Genomic DNA, 15,457 nt, shown 5'->3' with positions numbered 1-15,457 from the left:
GATTTCACAGCAGCTGTCAGACGCTAACATGTTTCCTTAGCCGACAGTGTGAATAAAGGACTGAGCAGGTTGCCCCTGTTATCACATCAGAGTGTTTGAGGGATAAAGTGCTTAACCCACTGTTTCGACACTAGTAGGCTAAGCATAGACCTGGGTGTAGACCTGCATAACCCTACATAGATTTTTGTTGGGGAGAAGAGGTGCTACTTCAGAATTCCATTATATTTCTTAAAAAGCACAAAGTTTTCCTGAAACCTCTCAGCAATGCATCCAAGTGTGCTGCTCGAACTAGGTCAGCTGTGAATTTTCTGACTGTTTCGGAGGAATGAAGATATCTCTGTGAAGATGTATGTGTCCTCTTTTTTGAGGCCTCTACTCTATGCTGCCCGTTTTTATGCCTCTAACTAAAAATATTTAAGGGTCAGTCAGAGGATGAAAATCAGCTTTACCTCTTGTTCCCCCATCATCCTCTCTCCCTCTCTCTGTCTGGAGGTCTGTCAAGCACCTAACTCTAATCACAGCCAGCCAGAAAGCCTCTACCCCGAGGGGTCACATGGGCCAAGTCGTCTAGTGTCCTTCCACAACTAATAACAGCTCTCCATCATCATCTCTGTCCGTCTCTCTCATCTCTCTGTCTCTGTAGTTACCCCATAAGCTCCCTGTGCCCGTCTGCTGGCTTGCTCCCGGCCGTTTTCATGGAGCCCAGTAGACTGAGCACGATGGAACAGGATGATCCCGCCAAGAATATATGTGACAAGACAAGACGCTGTCAGACAGTGAAAGAGAGACAGGAAGAGAGGGAAACCTTTGCTCTCAGCTTTCTAGAGAAATATGGCACAAGATAAAAATAGACATTCCCATAGAGATTTGAGATTCTGTTGGTTTATTAATGAAATCAAATGCAGCTCTGAGCACAAATATCTACAAAACACCAAATCTGATGATAGAAGATCATTAGATTAAAGCAAATGCTCTGTGTCAGGTCAAATCTATATTTGTTCAGACAAGCCGTCTCTTAAACATAGACAATAAATAAGCAAGTGGCACCCTGTTATGACTCACCAGCTTTTAGATATTTAGACATTTATGATTAATGTGTTTTTAAGAAATCGATTAGTAGTCAGTAATCCATGGCACGTCTGCAAGGGCAGTGGTTCCCAAGTAAGGGGTCTGGAACCCACCAAGGGTCACAAGAGGACTGATTGGACAGCAAAGAAGAAAAAAATAGTCTTTGGGACACAGAGTGAGACTTTTTGATGATCTTAGCTCTTGTGAAATACTAAATAGTTCTCTTCAGGCAATTCTGTCTACTAGAAATTATGTTTATATACAACTAATTTGCAACTACAAAAACAGTTTGAGGGAAACGTGTTGCTGACCAGATTACAGTTTCTATTAACATAATGAGGAAATGTTGTTAACTAACATACGTATCTGTCAAGTCGCAGTTGAATGTTGATGCTGAATGTATCAATAAAATGTTCACTGGCAATGGATTTCATTGATTTTCTGCCAAAATATCAGATCATGCAATACAATGTCCATGTGTAGCACCTACAGCATTATTAAACTTTTTTTATTGTTATGTATAGGCACTCACAGAACTTGGTTAAGGTTAGGGAAAGATCATGGTCTTGGTTTAATGTAGGAAAAGTGCAGTGCACGAGACACAACGCATTAATTAACATTAACCGAAACCACAATCTTTCCCTAACCTTCACTAACCAATGTGCGTCTGTTATCTAAATCTAACCACACAGGATGAGAATGTAGCGCTTCATTAACTCAAAACGTGAACATAATCCACCCAGAGATTAAATTTGGAACTTAATTGGGAAAACAATTTGATTGTATATAAACAGGGTTGCTTCAGGCCTCTAAAAATTAACTAAATGAAACAATCTGAGTAGCAAAAATCATTCTTTAGTCAAACTATTCACACCTTTTAGACACATGCAACCCGTAACAAGGAGGCACAAGTAAACTATTTTAGGAGAGTCACAAGCCAGAAAAGGTTGTGAACTGCTGTGCTAGGCAATTTGTATTCAGGAATCATAATTAGCTCATAAAATGGAGCAATTGTCTTGTTCAAAGGAAAATGTGCTTGCATAAATTGAGAGATGTATGCCTTGTTCACTCTTATTGCAGGGTTGTTAATCAGTAGTGATATTGAGGTGAGCAATCTGAGAACTGCTCATCAAAGCTTGCAACATAACACTGAGATATGATCTATTTTTACCTCCCGTCACTCATTTAAAACTTATAATACTTGTAGAACAGCCTGCTTTTGTCAGTGGTGCACAGAGGTGAGTGTGATGTGACAGTAAAATCACCCCCTGAACAAATTTACACAGTTCATTATCACCCATTCGTTGTTTTATGTGAAAAGTTTAATGTTAATCTGTGATTAGGGATGCAGCTGCAGCAATAGCTGTTGCCTACAAAAGCAGTCTAGTACTTATTACATGTTAGAGATAAGACCATGCAGCTGTGATTATAGTTAATTATATTATTGTCAAAGGACACATTTTCTCTCTAGCTGATCTGTTATCTACAGACAAAGCCAGTGTTTTTCTCGCTTTGTGTTAAGTGAAAGGTCCTCTTATCTCGTATGTGGAGCTTCTTGTTATGTAAGTCAGTTTGGGTCACTGTGGTAGACCAGCCAAAGCCCTGCGGTGGACTGGACATAATCACCCACCTACAGATAACTATGATGGAAGCTCGGATGCTGTTTGTGTTATTATCATCTCAGAAAGCTGATGTTGCATGGCAGAGCTGCATCTTAATGAGCTCAGAGATTCGCCACACACAGAGACGCAACAGGGAAATAAATATGAATAAACCCAAAAGAGCTTACTGGCCCCGGTCTACCTCCACTCTGAGCGTTGAGTTGGTAAAGCTGTAAAATGTGCAGCAGTGTCTGAAATGGAGCATATCAAAACTGTTTCCATTCAAAACAAGCCAAGAATGTGTTGTGTCTGCACAGCCTGCGAATGATGGGATGTTCAAGTAGTAGATTGTGGATCACTCTGAATGTGTGGTCTCAAATACAACCATCTATCACACTTTTTGCTCTCACAGTGGATAATCTCATACTTATAATTCAGTGACATTGAAGTATTTATTTTATTTTCAACTCTGGTGTGATGTGACTGGCCATTTATAACCTTAAAATGAGCAACATGCCCCAGTGTTACCAAAAAAAAAATGTACGCTTTAGAGGCTGAGAGCTCCAGTGGGAATGAATGAGACGAACCTCACAGTTGTCTTTGTAAAATGTGACAAGGAATAAGATAGGACTCATTTTCCAAAGTATGAACCGTCAGAATGAAAAGAAAGCTTTGTAACTGTTTACAGACAAGAGCGTAAATGGAGAATAAGTGAGAAGGATAAATATTAAAAATTGGCTCTCACATACTGTCAACACTTATGGTAAATTTGTTTAATAGCTACGTTTCAGTACAACAATCTTTTTCAGGCATTTCATTGCATTACATGTTGGTGATGCTGTTGTATTCTTACTATCTTGTACCTACTTTGTATATTTCATTAGAGATTAATACTTTTTGTTTGGTTTACTCATTTTTCTTGTTGTTTCTAGATATTTATTGATATTTTGTTCTTGTTTTGGTCTTTAAAATCTATGTTCTTTTGATTGGTTGATAATTTTTTTGTCTACATATTGCATGTGCTTGTTGCCACGTGCTAAATGAAATGCCTGATGAAGGTTGTTTTTGTGTCTTTCAGCTCATTGTTTTGGTTTTACAGCCTGCAACTTCACTATTTTAGTTCAGTCTCACCACTCTCACCTGCATCATTTAAGCTTCTTCAGATAAAAAGCTTTGATGAACCCACTGTATGCTACCTGCCCGGCAACAGACAGCAGACAGACAAAGTTAGCATCTAACTGGTGAGCAAAGTGGAGCACTTAGTAGCTTAAGAGCCAAATATTTCCCTCGGGGAAACCAAAGACCAAAACAGAGCTAAAAGATGAGTAAACATACCCAAACATTCCAGGAATTGTTAAAAATAAATTATAAATTATAAATCTTTCTTCTAATCCCATTCAAAGTACTTTCCTTGAGATGTGATACACTTGTCCAAGCACTTCTCACATTCCTGTAGTCATCTTTTGTCACTGTGTCCAGAGCCTCCGGTGATACTTGCTAGATTTCTTCCATGGTGGCGAATCTTCTCCCTTTCAGTTCAATTCACCAAGCTGTAAGCATACGCTACCCAGTGGCAACAAATGTTGTTTTTTTCCCAAAAGTCTGCAGGAAAATATCTTATTAAATTGTCATTTGGAGATGAAAATATACACTTAAAGAATATGTCCAACAGTGAATGACATTTGATGGTTGCTGTTAAAAAAACTGTAAATGTACCTTGGGTATGTATGTACACTGTTGGTATGGATGGTCTCAGTGGGAATCACAGTTCCAATCTTGGCAGGACTGTATGTCATACTGTACCAGCTGAGTTGCACAACACCAAACTGTACAGTATTAATCAAGCAGGAAGTTGTTGTCACCCTTTATCAGCTGGCATATCCGACTCTTTGAATTGTGTGTCTGAGCCAGCAATCACAGTGAGTCAAGCCTCCTAATGACTCTGCAGGCCGACCACTGGTCCCCATGGCAGCCTCTGGAGCCGGCAGTGGCCCAGGAGGAAAGATGATTGGAAAGAAAAAGCGATGTAGGTCAGCACAAACGAGGCATCTTTTTAAAAAACCTGTCAGATCTAAGTTTGGAGCTCATTCACCATTTCCCATTTCCCAAGAAAGGAAAGCGAGGGGGGACGTCACAGCAAGGCTGACAGTGAGAAGTGGAAGAAAAAAAAAACCCAGCGTTCTCATTCATCATTTTAAAAAAAAATATCGACTTGTATTTTTAATGTTAAAGACATCCTTCTTTATACTACTTTATACTTTATAATCATGAAAACAGCAACTCCAAGTGGGTATAGAAGAATCTCAAGACCAAAGCAGCAGAAGTCTATTCACAGAGCATCACGCCAGTCAAACACTGTAGATGGCTCCATTAGTTGTATTAGTTTGCGTGTTGAGGGGGGCGGTGGCCAAGTGATTTGTCCCTGTTGGTGGGGAGCGTTGAGTGGGCTGACACTGGAGCCTGGGCCTCATCCATCACGGGACATGCGACATATATTGTGTTTCACGGTCTCCCAGGGCTAGTGTATGATCAGCGAGACCCATATACAATATGTTTATGGAGACACACTTTTCATCCAGGCCATGCTGGTAACCCTCATCCCTCATATTCTCACCCATCCATCCACTTTCCCTCCCTCACCCTACACTTCCAATTCCTCTCTACCCTCTGAACTCCTCATTTTGTTTCTCAATAAGAAATTGTGTCCTCATCTCTCCCTCATTCCCTCTTTATTTAAAAGCATCTTTTGAACTATTTTTTTCTTACTTTGCCTTGTTGTTGTGCCAATCGGTCTCCTTCTCTCTCTCTCTCCTTTTCCGTTCCAGTATCTCCTTATTCACATAATCCACCCTTTCCTGAGGGTGTTGACTAGCATTGTGACAGGATGATGTCACAGCAGCGCTCCTCTGTCAGTGTAGATGACTGTCAGCTTGGCCAGACTCTGATAAATCTGCTTCATTGCTGAACATCGGAAAATGGAATGAGATTCCCCTGTGGACAGTTTTCATGCATTAATATAGAATATGTGTGCAAACATGCGTGCTTGCACAGGCTATTTGTAACATCACATTTAAACACATATATTACTGTAGGTGCAAAGGTTAATATTCGAAGTTTAGCTGCAAATCTCAGCCTTTTCACATTTTTAATTCACCTAAATGATAAGGAAGTCAAGCATTATTTCATTCTGTTTTCCCACATGAAGCCAGCTATGAAAGTAAATGTAATAAATCATTGTCATTTTATAACTTATCTCATGTCCTATGGCAAGTTAACTTAATTATTTTGGCATGACTTCTCAAGAATAACTGAAAGCGATAGAGGGTAAAATACCAACGAAAATTACCTTTTTCTAATACACTCTGTAATGTCTTTTTGATTATAGACGTAGTTCATCTTTAAGTGATCAGTGGTCTATACGAAGAATGCACCATTACAAATTCAAAAGCAACAAATCCTCTCATTGCAGTGCAAATAGCATATAATATTAGCACCTAACTTAAATACCATATTATATTTAGATGAGCTAACATGAAACATAAGTGCATGTAAGTAATTTTATGTTGTGAGGTGCATCAAATGGATAATTAAATGATAGATTCCGCTGAATTTTCCATCGTCAAGCATTTGATTTAGTCTAGTCCCGTCCGCTTTTACCTATCAGACTGGGTAGATTTAGAAAATAGACACTCTACATCTGCTTTATAAAATGTGCTTATACATACTTACAGTAAGGGACAGTTCTAAGCAAACAGATGGCAGCGATATGCTCCTGCACAACAGACATCCTATTAATTTCCTGTCTCACAGCTATAGGAGGAGGCATGCAGGAGTACAATATGGTCACAATGAGCCAAGGTTGGGCTGTGACATGCCTGTGAAATGACATGAACACAGTGATTCAGATTCTTGTTCATGAAATCTGGATTGCACATGTTGCTTTTCTGGTTTTAGTTTTTCTAATCCGTTTTCTTTTCCTGTAATTACTCACATGATATTACTTTGTCATAGCTGCATAAATGGTGCACGTTCCTTCAATTTTTCAGCCTTTCTTAATCAATGCAAAATTGACTTTCTCTAACAGACGATGCACATTTGGCATAGAAGGAGATAAAATGTCCCTGCTGTGTCCCCTGGGATGTAACAACCTGCTTTGTCCAATTACACAGAGAATGGCTTACAACTCAGTCGTAGATTGAGGCCATGAGGTCAAAAGTCAGGGTTTTGAGTTTCAACGCGTCAGATTGAAGTGGTCATTCTCCTGGGACGTTGCCCTCGACCTCCAGAAAGATTGCTCATGTGTGTGTGCGTGCTCTTTTGTGTTGCTTTATAGACTTACTGGTAGCACATTTGCATTTCCCAACTATTGAAAAAGTGAAGTACATAAGTGAGGTAAGAGCTTGTTTTAGTCTAATGATCAAGACTGTTTCTCCAGCAGCAGTGCAGTCGTGATGGGGGAAGGAGGTAACTCCATACTGGAGATGCTCATTTCTGTCTTTGCCTGTTGTTTTAAGTATCATGGCTAGAGGATATTCTGTACTGCTTTTTGGCATTTGAATTAGCCTTTTGCAGCATGAGCTCACAAATACCCAGAAGAAGGTCTGTGGTGCTCTCTCAGGGTCAGAGGGGGTTGGAGTGTAGGTATGAGGGAAGTCAAAGAGTGTGTTTCAAAGGCTTTCTAAATGTTTGGTCCCTTTGCTCTGTGGGCTCCTTGCTATATACAATATGCCCCTCTCTCTGGAACTTCCTTGGATCTTACTGCCCTCTTTTGAAGGCTGCTGTTACCATGGTTACTCCAACCCCCTGTAAAACACATGATGGTAGTGAGTACAACCTTAAGTGGGAGCGCACATTTCAGTAGTCATGGTTACAACAACCTGGAAAGGATGAATTATGTAACTGGTGTGTTTTAGACAAGATACTCACTAGCAGGCAGAAAGGGGGCAACACACAACTGCAGATATTTTCCTTCTATTTGGGCAAATTCCAAAGTTTATTCCAGTTGTGCAGCAAATTTTTACGAAATTGTTGAGTTTATGTCTAGTTTTGTAATTGACTCAAAATAACCGCAGTGAGATTAATTCAGATGTGTGTGGTGAGAATTAATTGAATGGAAAGAGAACAGTTGTCCCTCTTGTTTCCCTGATGTTACAGAAGAATATTTTTGCAAAACATCCCATCTTTTCTTTATTTCTTTATGTCTGGTTGAGATATTATGCAGCACCAGTGCCCTGCTGCAGCATGTGTGTGTGTATGTGTGCACAGGTGTGTGTATATTTAACAGTGAGTTAATATGTATATTCACACGCATGGATGAACTCACCTCACTACCACACCCAATTGCTCCATGTCCCCCAGGCTGTTACCATGAATCAGTGATACTCTGTGCAGCAGCAGGTTTTTATCTGCCTTTCATGTCACCGTACATTAATCTGTGGTGACTACGACAAGCAGACGCCACAGCTGAACTTCTATAATATGAATCCTTCAGAAATGCAGGTTGTGATAAAAAAAAACAAGCTTGTTAATATATTGAATGCATTTGTGGTTTCAAAAAAAAAGCCAAGGATCATCTCATGTCCTAATCATTTTGGTAAATTTTAATTAGGTACAGGTGTTACTAATAACATTAACTACAGCTGTGTTTCTTTTCATGTGTCCCAGTAAGCCATGACAGTCTGACAGCAAGCCAACAGGCACAATAACAGGACCCTGAAAATGAAGTAGCTAAGTGGAATATAGTCATTATTAATTGTATTTTTATATCTGTGGTTTTCCTACTGCGACATGTCAGAATGTCCTCTGTAAAAAAGGTTTATGGACTGACAAAACTGTGTCTTTGGCATCATCATAGCATGTATGATATAATCAACAGGAAAACCTTTGGACCTCTACAAGAAGCCCCACAAGTTTAATTAAATAAAAATTAAAAAAAAAAACATTTTGTGTAAACAAATGCAGTGAACTCATTTACCTCTTTTAAAATGACATGCATTTTATCACTGTTAGACACAATGAACAGGACATATTTTCACATTACAATAAATTTTTTTTGGTTTTATTCAGGTACTTGGTATTTGTGGTTACATCCTCTGTCAGTTCATACTAGTCAACTAAACTAGTCAATAAAATGTACACATGTTGTAAATAGAAAGTGACAGTGTAATCAATGCTATGTTTTAGTTGATAAATAAGGTCATCAAGATGAAGTGAGGGTACTACTTTGCTTTGCTTCCCATTAATAAAACCTCACTCTTGCTTTCATTTTTCATTTTTTGACACGTCATCCTCAGACCTAGTTAGACCTGGCATGTTTAGATGCAAATCATCCTCTCTCTGACACACTTCAGTCAGTTATCCCTGCGTTTACCTGTCCAATCAACTCCTAATTTTTTGTCTCATGTTACAGAAAATATTTGAAGTATTTGCTCTGTCAATTAATCGTCTAACCAACTTTTTTCCTCTTGTTTTTATTTTACTGGAGCAACTGACAGTCCTTGACTTAACGCAGCAACACATTCATGCAGATATTACAAATACAGTCAGTCTTTCTGGTTGGCTCAGTACTCCATTAGGCTGAAGAAGATAGAGCAGTAGATTTGTTTAGAAAAACACATGCGTAATATATGCGAGCTCACATAAACTACAACACTTCTATATGCACTGTTTAAGGTATTGCATGTGCTTTGCATGGCTAAGATGATTTATGGACAAGTGTAGCACAGTATGAAATGCAGATCCCCATTGTAAATAATGAAGAAAATGCCTGGCTGTGTTTATGTAAGGCTGATTGTTCAAGATTCATGTGGACTCTGTCTTGTGTAGTAGGTGTTGATTTAGTAGGGTTCAGTGGGCTGTCATTGAGCTTACCACTCCTACAAGTAAGCATTTATAGACTCTTTTGGTAGAGACACCGTTGACAGGCATATATTATGTGTTCAGTAGCCAAAGTGGCGAACACTTCTTAAGATTCATCCCTGCAGCTGAGCAACAACTGAACGGTTTTGAAGGGAAATAGATTATTTAAAGTTTCAGTACTTGTTGAGAATTCATTGTTAGAGGGCTACATTTGAAACAATTTATCCTCATAGCTCACAAGAAAATTAAATTTTTAGAGACTGCTTCCAGACATGTTTTAAGACATAAAAGTACTCTGCTTGGAAAAAATAAATTGCATCTGATAATGTTTTTTCCACATAAAAAAACTGCATTCCTAAAAATCCTCTAAAAAGTTTAACTGCCGGATACAAGATGTCTCCTACTTCACTGTAAAGTCCATTCTCAGTGTATGTGCACTGGAGGCTTCAAGTTTCCACATCACACTTGTGTAAGTTGTATACTGAACTGCGGCGCCAAACTAGCTGTGATGTCACAAAACATTATTGTAGGTACAAGTCTTAAACTCAGATCTTGTGAGTACAGAGAAACGTCTCACTTTCAACAGATGAATGTGAAAAGTGTCAAACATCCAACTGAAGGAACAAGAAGAAAAACACATTTTTTGACCAGAGGCAGATTTTAAACTTCACATGGTGGTATGTCACAAGCTACAGTGTGTCGCCATGAAATCTACCAGGAAAGTAAACAACCAGACATAACCATATGTAAACCATGCGTAAAGGACAAAGTGAATTTAATACATTCATGCACTAAGAGAGCCGCTGAGATTTTAGCAGGTACCAAAACCAGCAGTTTTAAAACCACTCTGTAATGAAAACAAGCAGGAATTTTCATTTTGTAGTGAATATAATGGAACATACTGGCTGGATAGGGGTGTAGGGAAAAGTCCCCTCATGTTTCGTATGCAGATGATACAAACCTTCAGACAGACAGGACCAGCCCTTTCTTCAGCGCCCTAGGAAAGCTGGCCAATAAGACACCAATGAGATTTACAACATCCTGCAAACAGCAGCAATCAAGATAAGAAGACCCCTTTTCTCCTACATGGCCACTAACAGATGACTGACCCAAACCACCTTTGACACTTCAAGATCTCCAAGATCCAGCAACATGGAAAGAACAATTCACACCCCAGTGTGAGCTGTTAGCAAAATTTGGATAAACATCCCCACCATTGGCTATCATAACTCACCTCTAAGAGCCAGTCACCCACAGAGATGAGCTGGCATCAACTTTAATCCTACTGTGAACTCTGATTTTCAGGACCAACCGAAGAAGTGATCACTAGGCAAACCAGCATAAGAGCATGAACTCTAAAATGTAGTTTAGATTTTGTCTTAAGGACAATTAATATAGTGTATTAGTATGTGTGTGTATATAAAAATAGGTGTTTGCTTTAGTTAGACTTTTATTCCACTGCCTTTAAGCTAGAAAGTGTACCACTAACATAATTCTATCATCTTTGATAACACTAACACATGTCTAGTGCCATTCTGCTTGTTTCAATCTCAAAACGATAAAGCTACTATCAAAAATGCACAATTAGAAATCATGCAATTGTTATAAAACTAACAATTTTGAATAAAAGAGTAACAGCATTCAGGAGTTGAACCCGTCTGTCCATGGACAGGAGGGGACTGTCTTTGCCCCCCCCTCCCAGAATTCTGCAGTCCCTGTGATAGGATACATCATCTTGGCGAGCAAACCGAGACTTTAAAATAATCCCTTATCTGAGAAATCATGCTTTTTGCCCTTTTTCTTGCTTTTATCTTTGTCTTCTCGCTTTTTGCCATGCCGGAGGAATGGTTGTTTTTTGCACATGTGAAGATGTGATCCAGAAAAATAGGAGGTGAAACTTCGAAATCTAGTGTCATGAGTTAAGGATCAAGACTAGGAGAGCATAAACCAGGAGCTCTCTTCTATCGGGAACTTTCCAAATCCGGACCAGCCAATTTATTCATCATTTCAAGATCTAGTCTCCAGCTCCTCACCCCAGCTCTATTCCCTGCATGAAGCCACCCCAGGGAGCAAGCAAGTATTTCTACAAAACCTTCATCAGCTTGCTTAAACCCTGGTGATTTCATAAATTGTAACTTCAATTGGTAATTCAGAACTAAGCTGTTGTACCATTGATTTGACTCACTGCCTCTCAGGTAACAGTCATCTCAGCTGTCTATCAGGTCTCTCATACCAACTACACAATAGCTAACCCTGCATCTTTCATTCGAATCATTCACCAGCCATAACCCTCTGTCTGTAAAATGTTGTAGTTGTAGTGTTTAGTACTTGTATCTGTAGTATTATAAATAAATATCCTGATTTATTGCCATGTCATTGTCTTTGTGTATTCCTTTAAAGCAGAGATTAGAGGTCCCTGTATCAAGAGTTCACAACTTCTGGTTATGAAACTGATTAATTTGATATTAAGTTCTCTTCAGTTGAAGTGGCCCATATAATTTTTACGAGTGCAAAAGATTTAATTTCTAAAAGTAGTGCACCCTACAGGGGGGAAATCAAAACTAAGCCAAAACCCTTTAGGATGCCAGTAAGATGGAACATTTTGACTTATTAAATTATAAAGTGATTATCTTGTTTGTGTTGACAGAGGAAGGGTGGAGATCAGATCATCTGGTTATGGTGGTTTATTAGACATTCTCCATATCTATCAGTCTTCAATTTCCGTCCAGAAAAGTGAATCTCTCTGACATTATTTTAGCAAAGAATATTTGGAAATACTGTAATCTGTCTATTTTTCCACTCTGGTGTACAGTATGTTGCATGTTATATTGTTGCACTCTTATTTTAGCTGGGATTAAGATGATCTTAGTCCCATAAATCTATGAGCTAAAATCATCTTAGCCTCGATGCTCTTTGTTTTTGCTCTTTTAGAAAAGTGGCTTATAACTGAGAGCACATGCACAGAGAGATAGACAAAATTGTTGCAAACTAATTAAACAAAGTATTAACGTATGTAATTCTTCCCACAAAAAAGAAACAGAATCATAACAATAATTCAATTCACAACCCCATACAATAATACAGTACAGTATGTAAGACACTTAACTCAATTATTTATCATCAAGTGATCTAAAATGTACTGCTGTGCTTTATAAAAGGATCGGTTGTAATGTAAGGTGTACACAGCTAAAATAAGAAAAACAGTGAGTATCATCCTTGAACACAGATTACCACAGTGCAGGTGGGAGTCAAGCCAGTGGCACAGTGAGACTGCCAGGTGTTATTTGTGTGACTGCCATGTGTTATGTGATTATTTCAAGATAACACATTGTTCCCTGATGTGTGAGGGGTTGATATTTGAGTCTGTAATTGAAATGTTGGAGAAACGATGTGGTTACGTTTCAGATGTGTTTTATTAGCAAATACATGCAGCAGTAAGATATATTTGGCAAGTCATTGAAACAGAAGCCATTACATTTTGAATTCACTCTGTGCCGCATTGTTGGTGCTCTGACCCGCGGATCACAGGAAATAAATGCAGAGTGACAAATCAATTCTTTCTCTTCCACACTGTATCCTTTTCTCCTCCCCTCTGTGTTGTCTCTTGTTCACTCACGCTCTCCCTTTACTTGTCTCTTTGCTATACAACCCCTGTCCCTCTCCAGCCTCCTTCTGTTTTGCTTGCCCATATAACATCACTTTACTTCCTTTCTCTGCTTTAGAGCATCTCACTCTTTATCCAAAAACATCAGGTCTGTTTCGTTTTTTTTCATCCCGTTTCCCTTCTCTCCTCAATTTTTCTCTCAGTTAATGTGTGTGTTATTGTGTGTTTGGCAATGTCTTGGTCTCACATTAATTTGAGTCAGTAACCTCACTTTGTTCATTTGATTAATCCTCAGAGTCTTAACAAACACAAATCCTCTCCTTCACTCCTTCTCATCCTCTGTGCACAGATAAGTCTTCAACTTTATCTTTCCTTCTCGGATCATCTTTCCCACAATGCCTTCTTCTAATATCATGTCTTCTGTTACTTTTGTGTTTTACAGCTCACCTGCTCACTCACTCACTCTCTTTCCATCTCTCTGACTCTCTCTGCCTTTTCTCCCTGGGCCTTCTCTCACACTGCGATAAGTGCTCATTAGTCTTATTTGTCAATATGCCTAGACTGGTATCAGATCTTTGTATCGTGCCCATTTACCAAATTGTTACATAATATGAGCCAGGGGCAATTTTTTCTCTTCACTAATTTTAGGTTGTTTTTTTTTCTCTTTTTGTTTCCAAGATAATCAGTCAGTTGTTGTTGTGAATTATTTCATGCCATCTAAATAGCAACCCCTGGTGGACAGAATGCTCACTACAATTGACCCCAATCATTCCCCTGCTTGATGGCCAATTGCAGACAGGTGTATTTCGAGCCACAATATAAGGCCCTCACTCAGAACTGCAGATCTCTTTGCTCTCCATCCAACCTCCCTACCTGTTCCTGAGAATGTAAGCATGTTTTGTTTATCTGTATTTATTTGCATTTCCTTTTAGTCTGTTTTAATATTTTGAGTTCATTATGAATTGCAATTTAGTCTAGCTGGTAATTGTTTGATTAGTATTTAGTTTGTATTATTAATTTTGGATTATGTATTGTTTGCACTGCAGAAACCATGGTTTTTGGATGGACACATGGATAAAGAGTCCTTGTCAAATATGGTGGAATCACTGAAGAAAATGAAATGGAGGAAACTAATGAAATGGATCTCATTAAAGCAGAATGGAGGAGTTTGAGAATCGTGGCAGGAAAAGACAAGAACTGCTGCTTATGAGGCAGAGCACAGATCAACCCCAAATTCGAGATGATCAACAACTTGAGGCACAAGAGGGAGCACCTTCCTGTGATCATCACTTTCCCAGCAGTCTTGAAGTGATCAATAATCCTGCAGTGCCTAAACTTCATCCTCTAATAGATGCACACAATGCTAATTCTGTTCTTCAGTCTTCTGCTTTTAATCAGAGAATACTGATTCATGAACTACTGAAACTTAATGATGAACTAAGAGAGGCTGAGGGTGTTGGATCAACTGGAGGAAGACATAAATGAGCCCATGTACCAGGAAGCACCCCTTTAATGATCCTAACAATGATTCTGATTCTAATCAGTCTATCTTTCTTCATGGAAAAAACAAAGCATAATGTGTATGGGGAAGCTCAACTTGACAGAATAAGGCCTCATACACATCTTGTGGGAACATCCACACCTCATCTGAAATCTGACCATGCATCAGAACCTTTGGTCAGACCTTAAACCAGGCTGAGAGATATTTAGCAACTTATATCTCTGAATGAGCATATCAATTCAGCAGAGGAGAACTTCATTGTTCATAAGCTCTATAACCTTCCTCTCAGTACTGTCAAGATACCTGTATCTTCTTCACTTCAATCCGCACCTTCGTATAAGCCTCCCCCAACCTTTCAAGGCTTGAACACACAACCCACTTTACAGCCTAGATTCGTTCCCAAGCGTACCACTCATGTTCCCTCTCATCAGCGTTTACCAGTACAGTATCAGGTAATAGGCTCACTAATTCATGTGGTACGTTCATGACCTATTCCATCCTCTTTATGCCCTATTTGCTCATAGCTTCTTCTGTCATCCAACCAGAAAAGTCCTCAATCTTTTATTGTTCCCCCTGCACGTGATGCCATGCCTGCCGCAAGCCATCCCATTTGTTCTTTCCATCCACTAGCTCCAGGAAATCAATGTATTGTTCCTATCCGCTCCCATCATCCACAGTTTCTTCTCTGCGCTGGTGCTCAATCACAGCCACTTACATCACAACAGGTAGCTAAGGTACAGTTACCACCACCTTTTTAGAAATGGCTCATCTTACCGCCACGGCTTCAGCTAGCACAGTTCCAAATGAGCCATCACTGTACGAAGT

At 39.2% G+C, this 15,457-nt stretch overlaps 1 protein-coding gene across 3 annotated transcripts in view; it reads left to right on the top strand.

The window, feature by feature from the left end:
- Positions 1–15,457, top strand: part of LOC122981779 (synaptotagmin-7-like) — a 38,058-nt gene that overhangs the window by 5,845 nt on the left and 16,756 nt on the right. Inside the window, exons 1-2 of one of the 3 annotated variants that reach the window (XR_006403306.1) lie at positions 13,954–14,018; positions 14,178–14,727. The exons of 1 other annotated variant lie outside the window; for it this stretch is intronic. Coding sequence is in view for 1 of the 2 variants with exons in the window: in XM_044350556.1 (XP_044206491.1) it covers positions 14,017–14,018 (2 nt within the window). In the remaining variant the exon portion in view is untranslated. Of the gene's footprint in view, positions 1–13,934; positions 14,019–14,177; positions 14,728–15,457 lie in introns of those variants that run through there. One more of the 3 variants, XM_044350556.1, reaches the window with a different exon arrangement.

Source organism: Thunnus albacares, chromosome 1, assembly GCF_914725855.1.
Source record: "Thunnus albacares chromosome 1, fThuAlb1.1, whole genome shotgun sequence".
In the NCBI taxonomy this organism is placed as follows: domain Eukaryota; kingdom Metazoa; phylum Chordata; class Actinopteri; order Scombriformes; family Scombridae; genus Thunnus; species Thunnus albacares.
The sequence above is the reverse complement of the archived record's forward strand: the minus strand, read 5'-3'. Positions and strand labels throughout refer to the sequence as shown.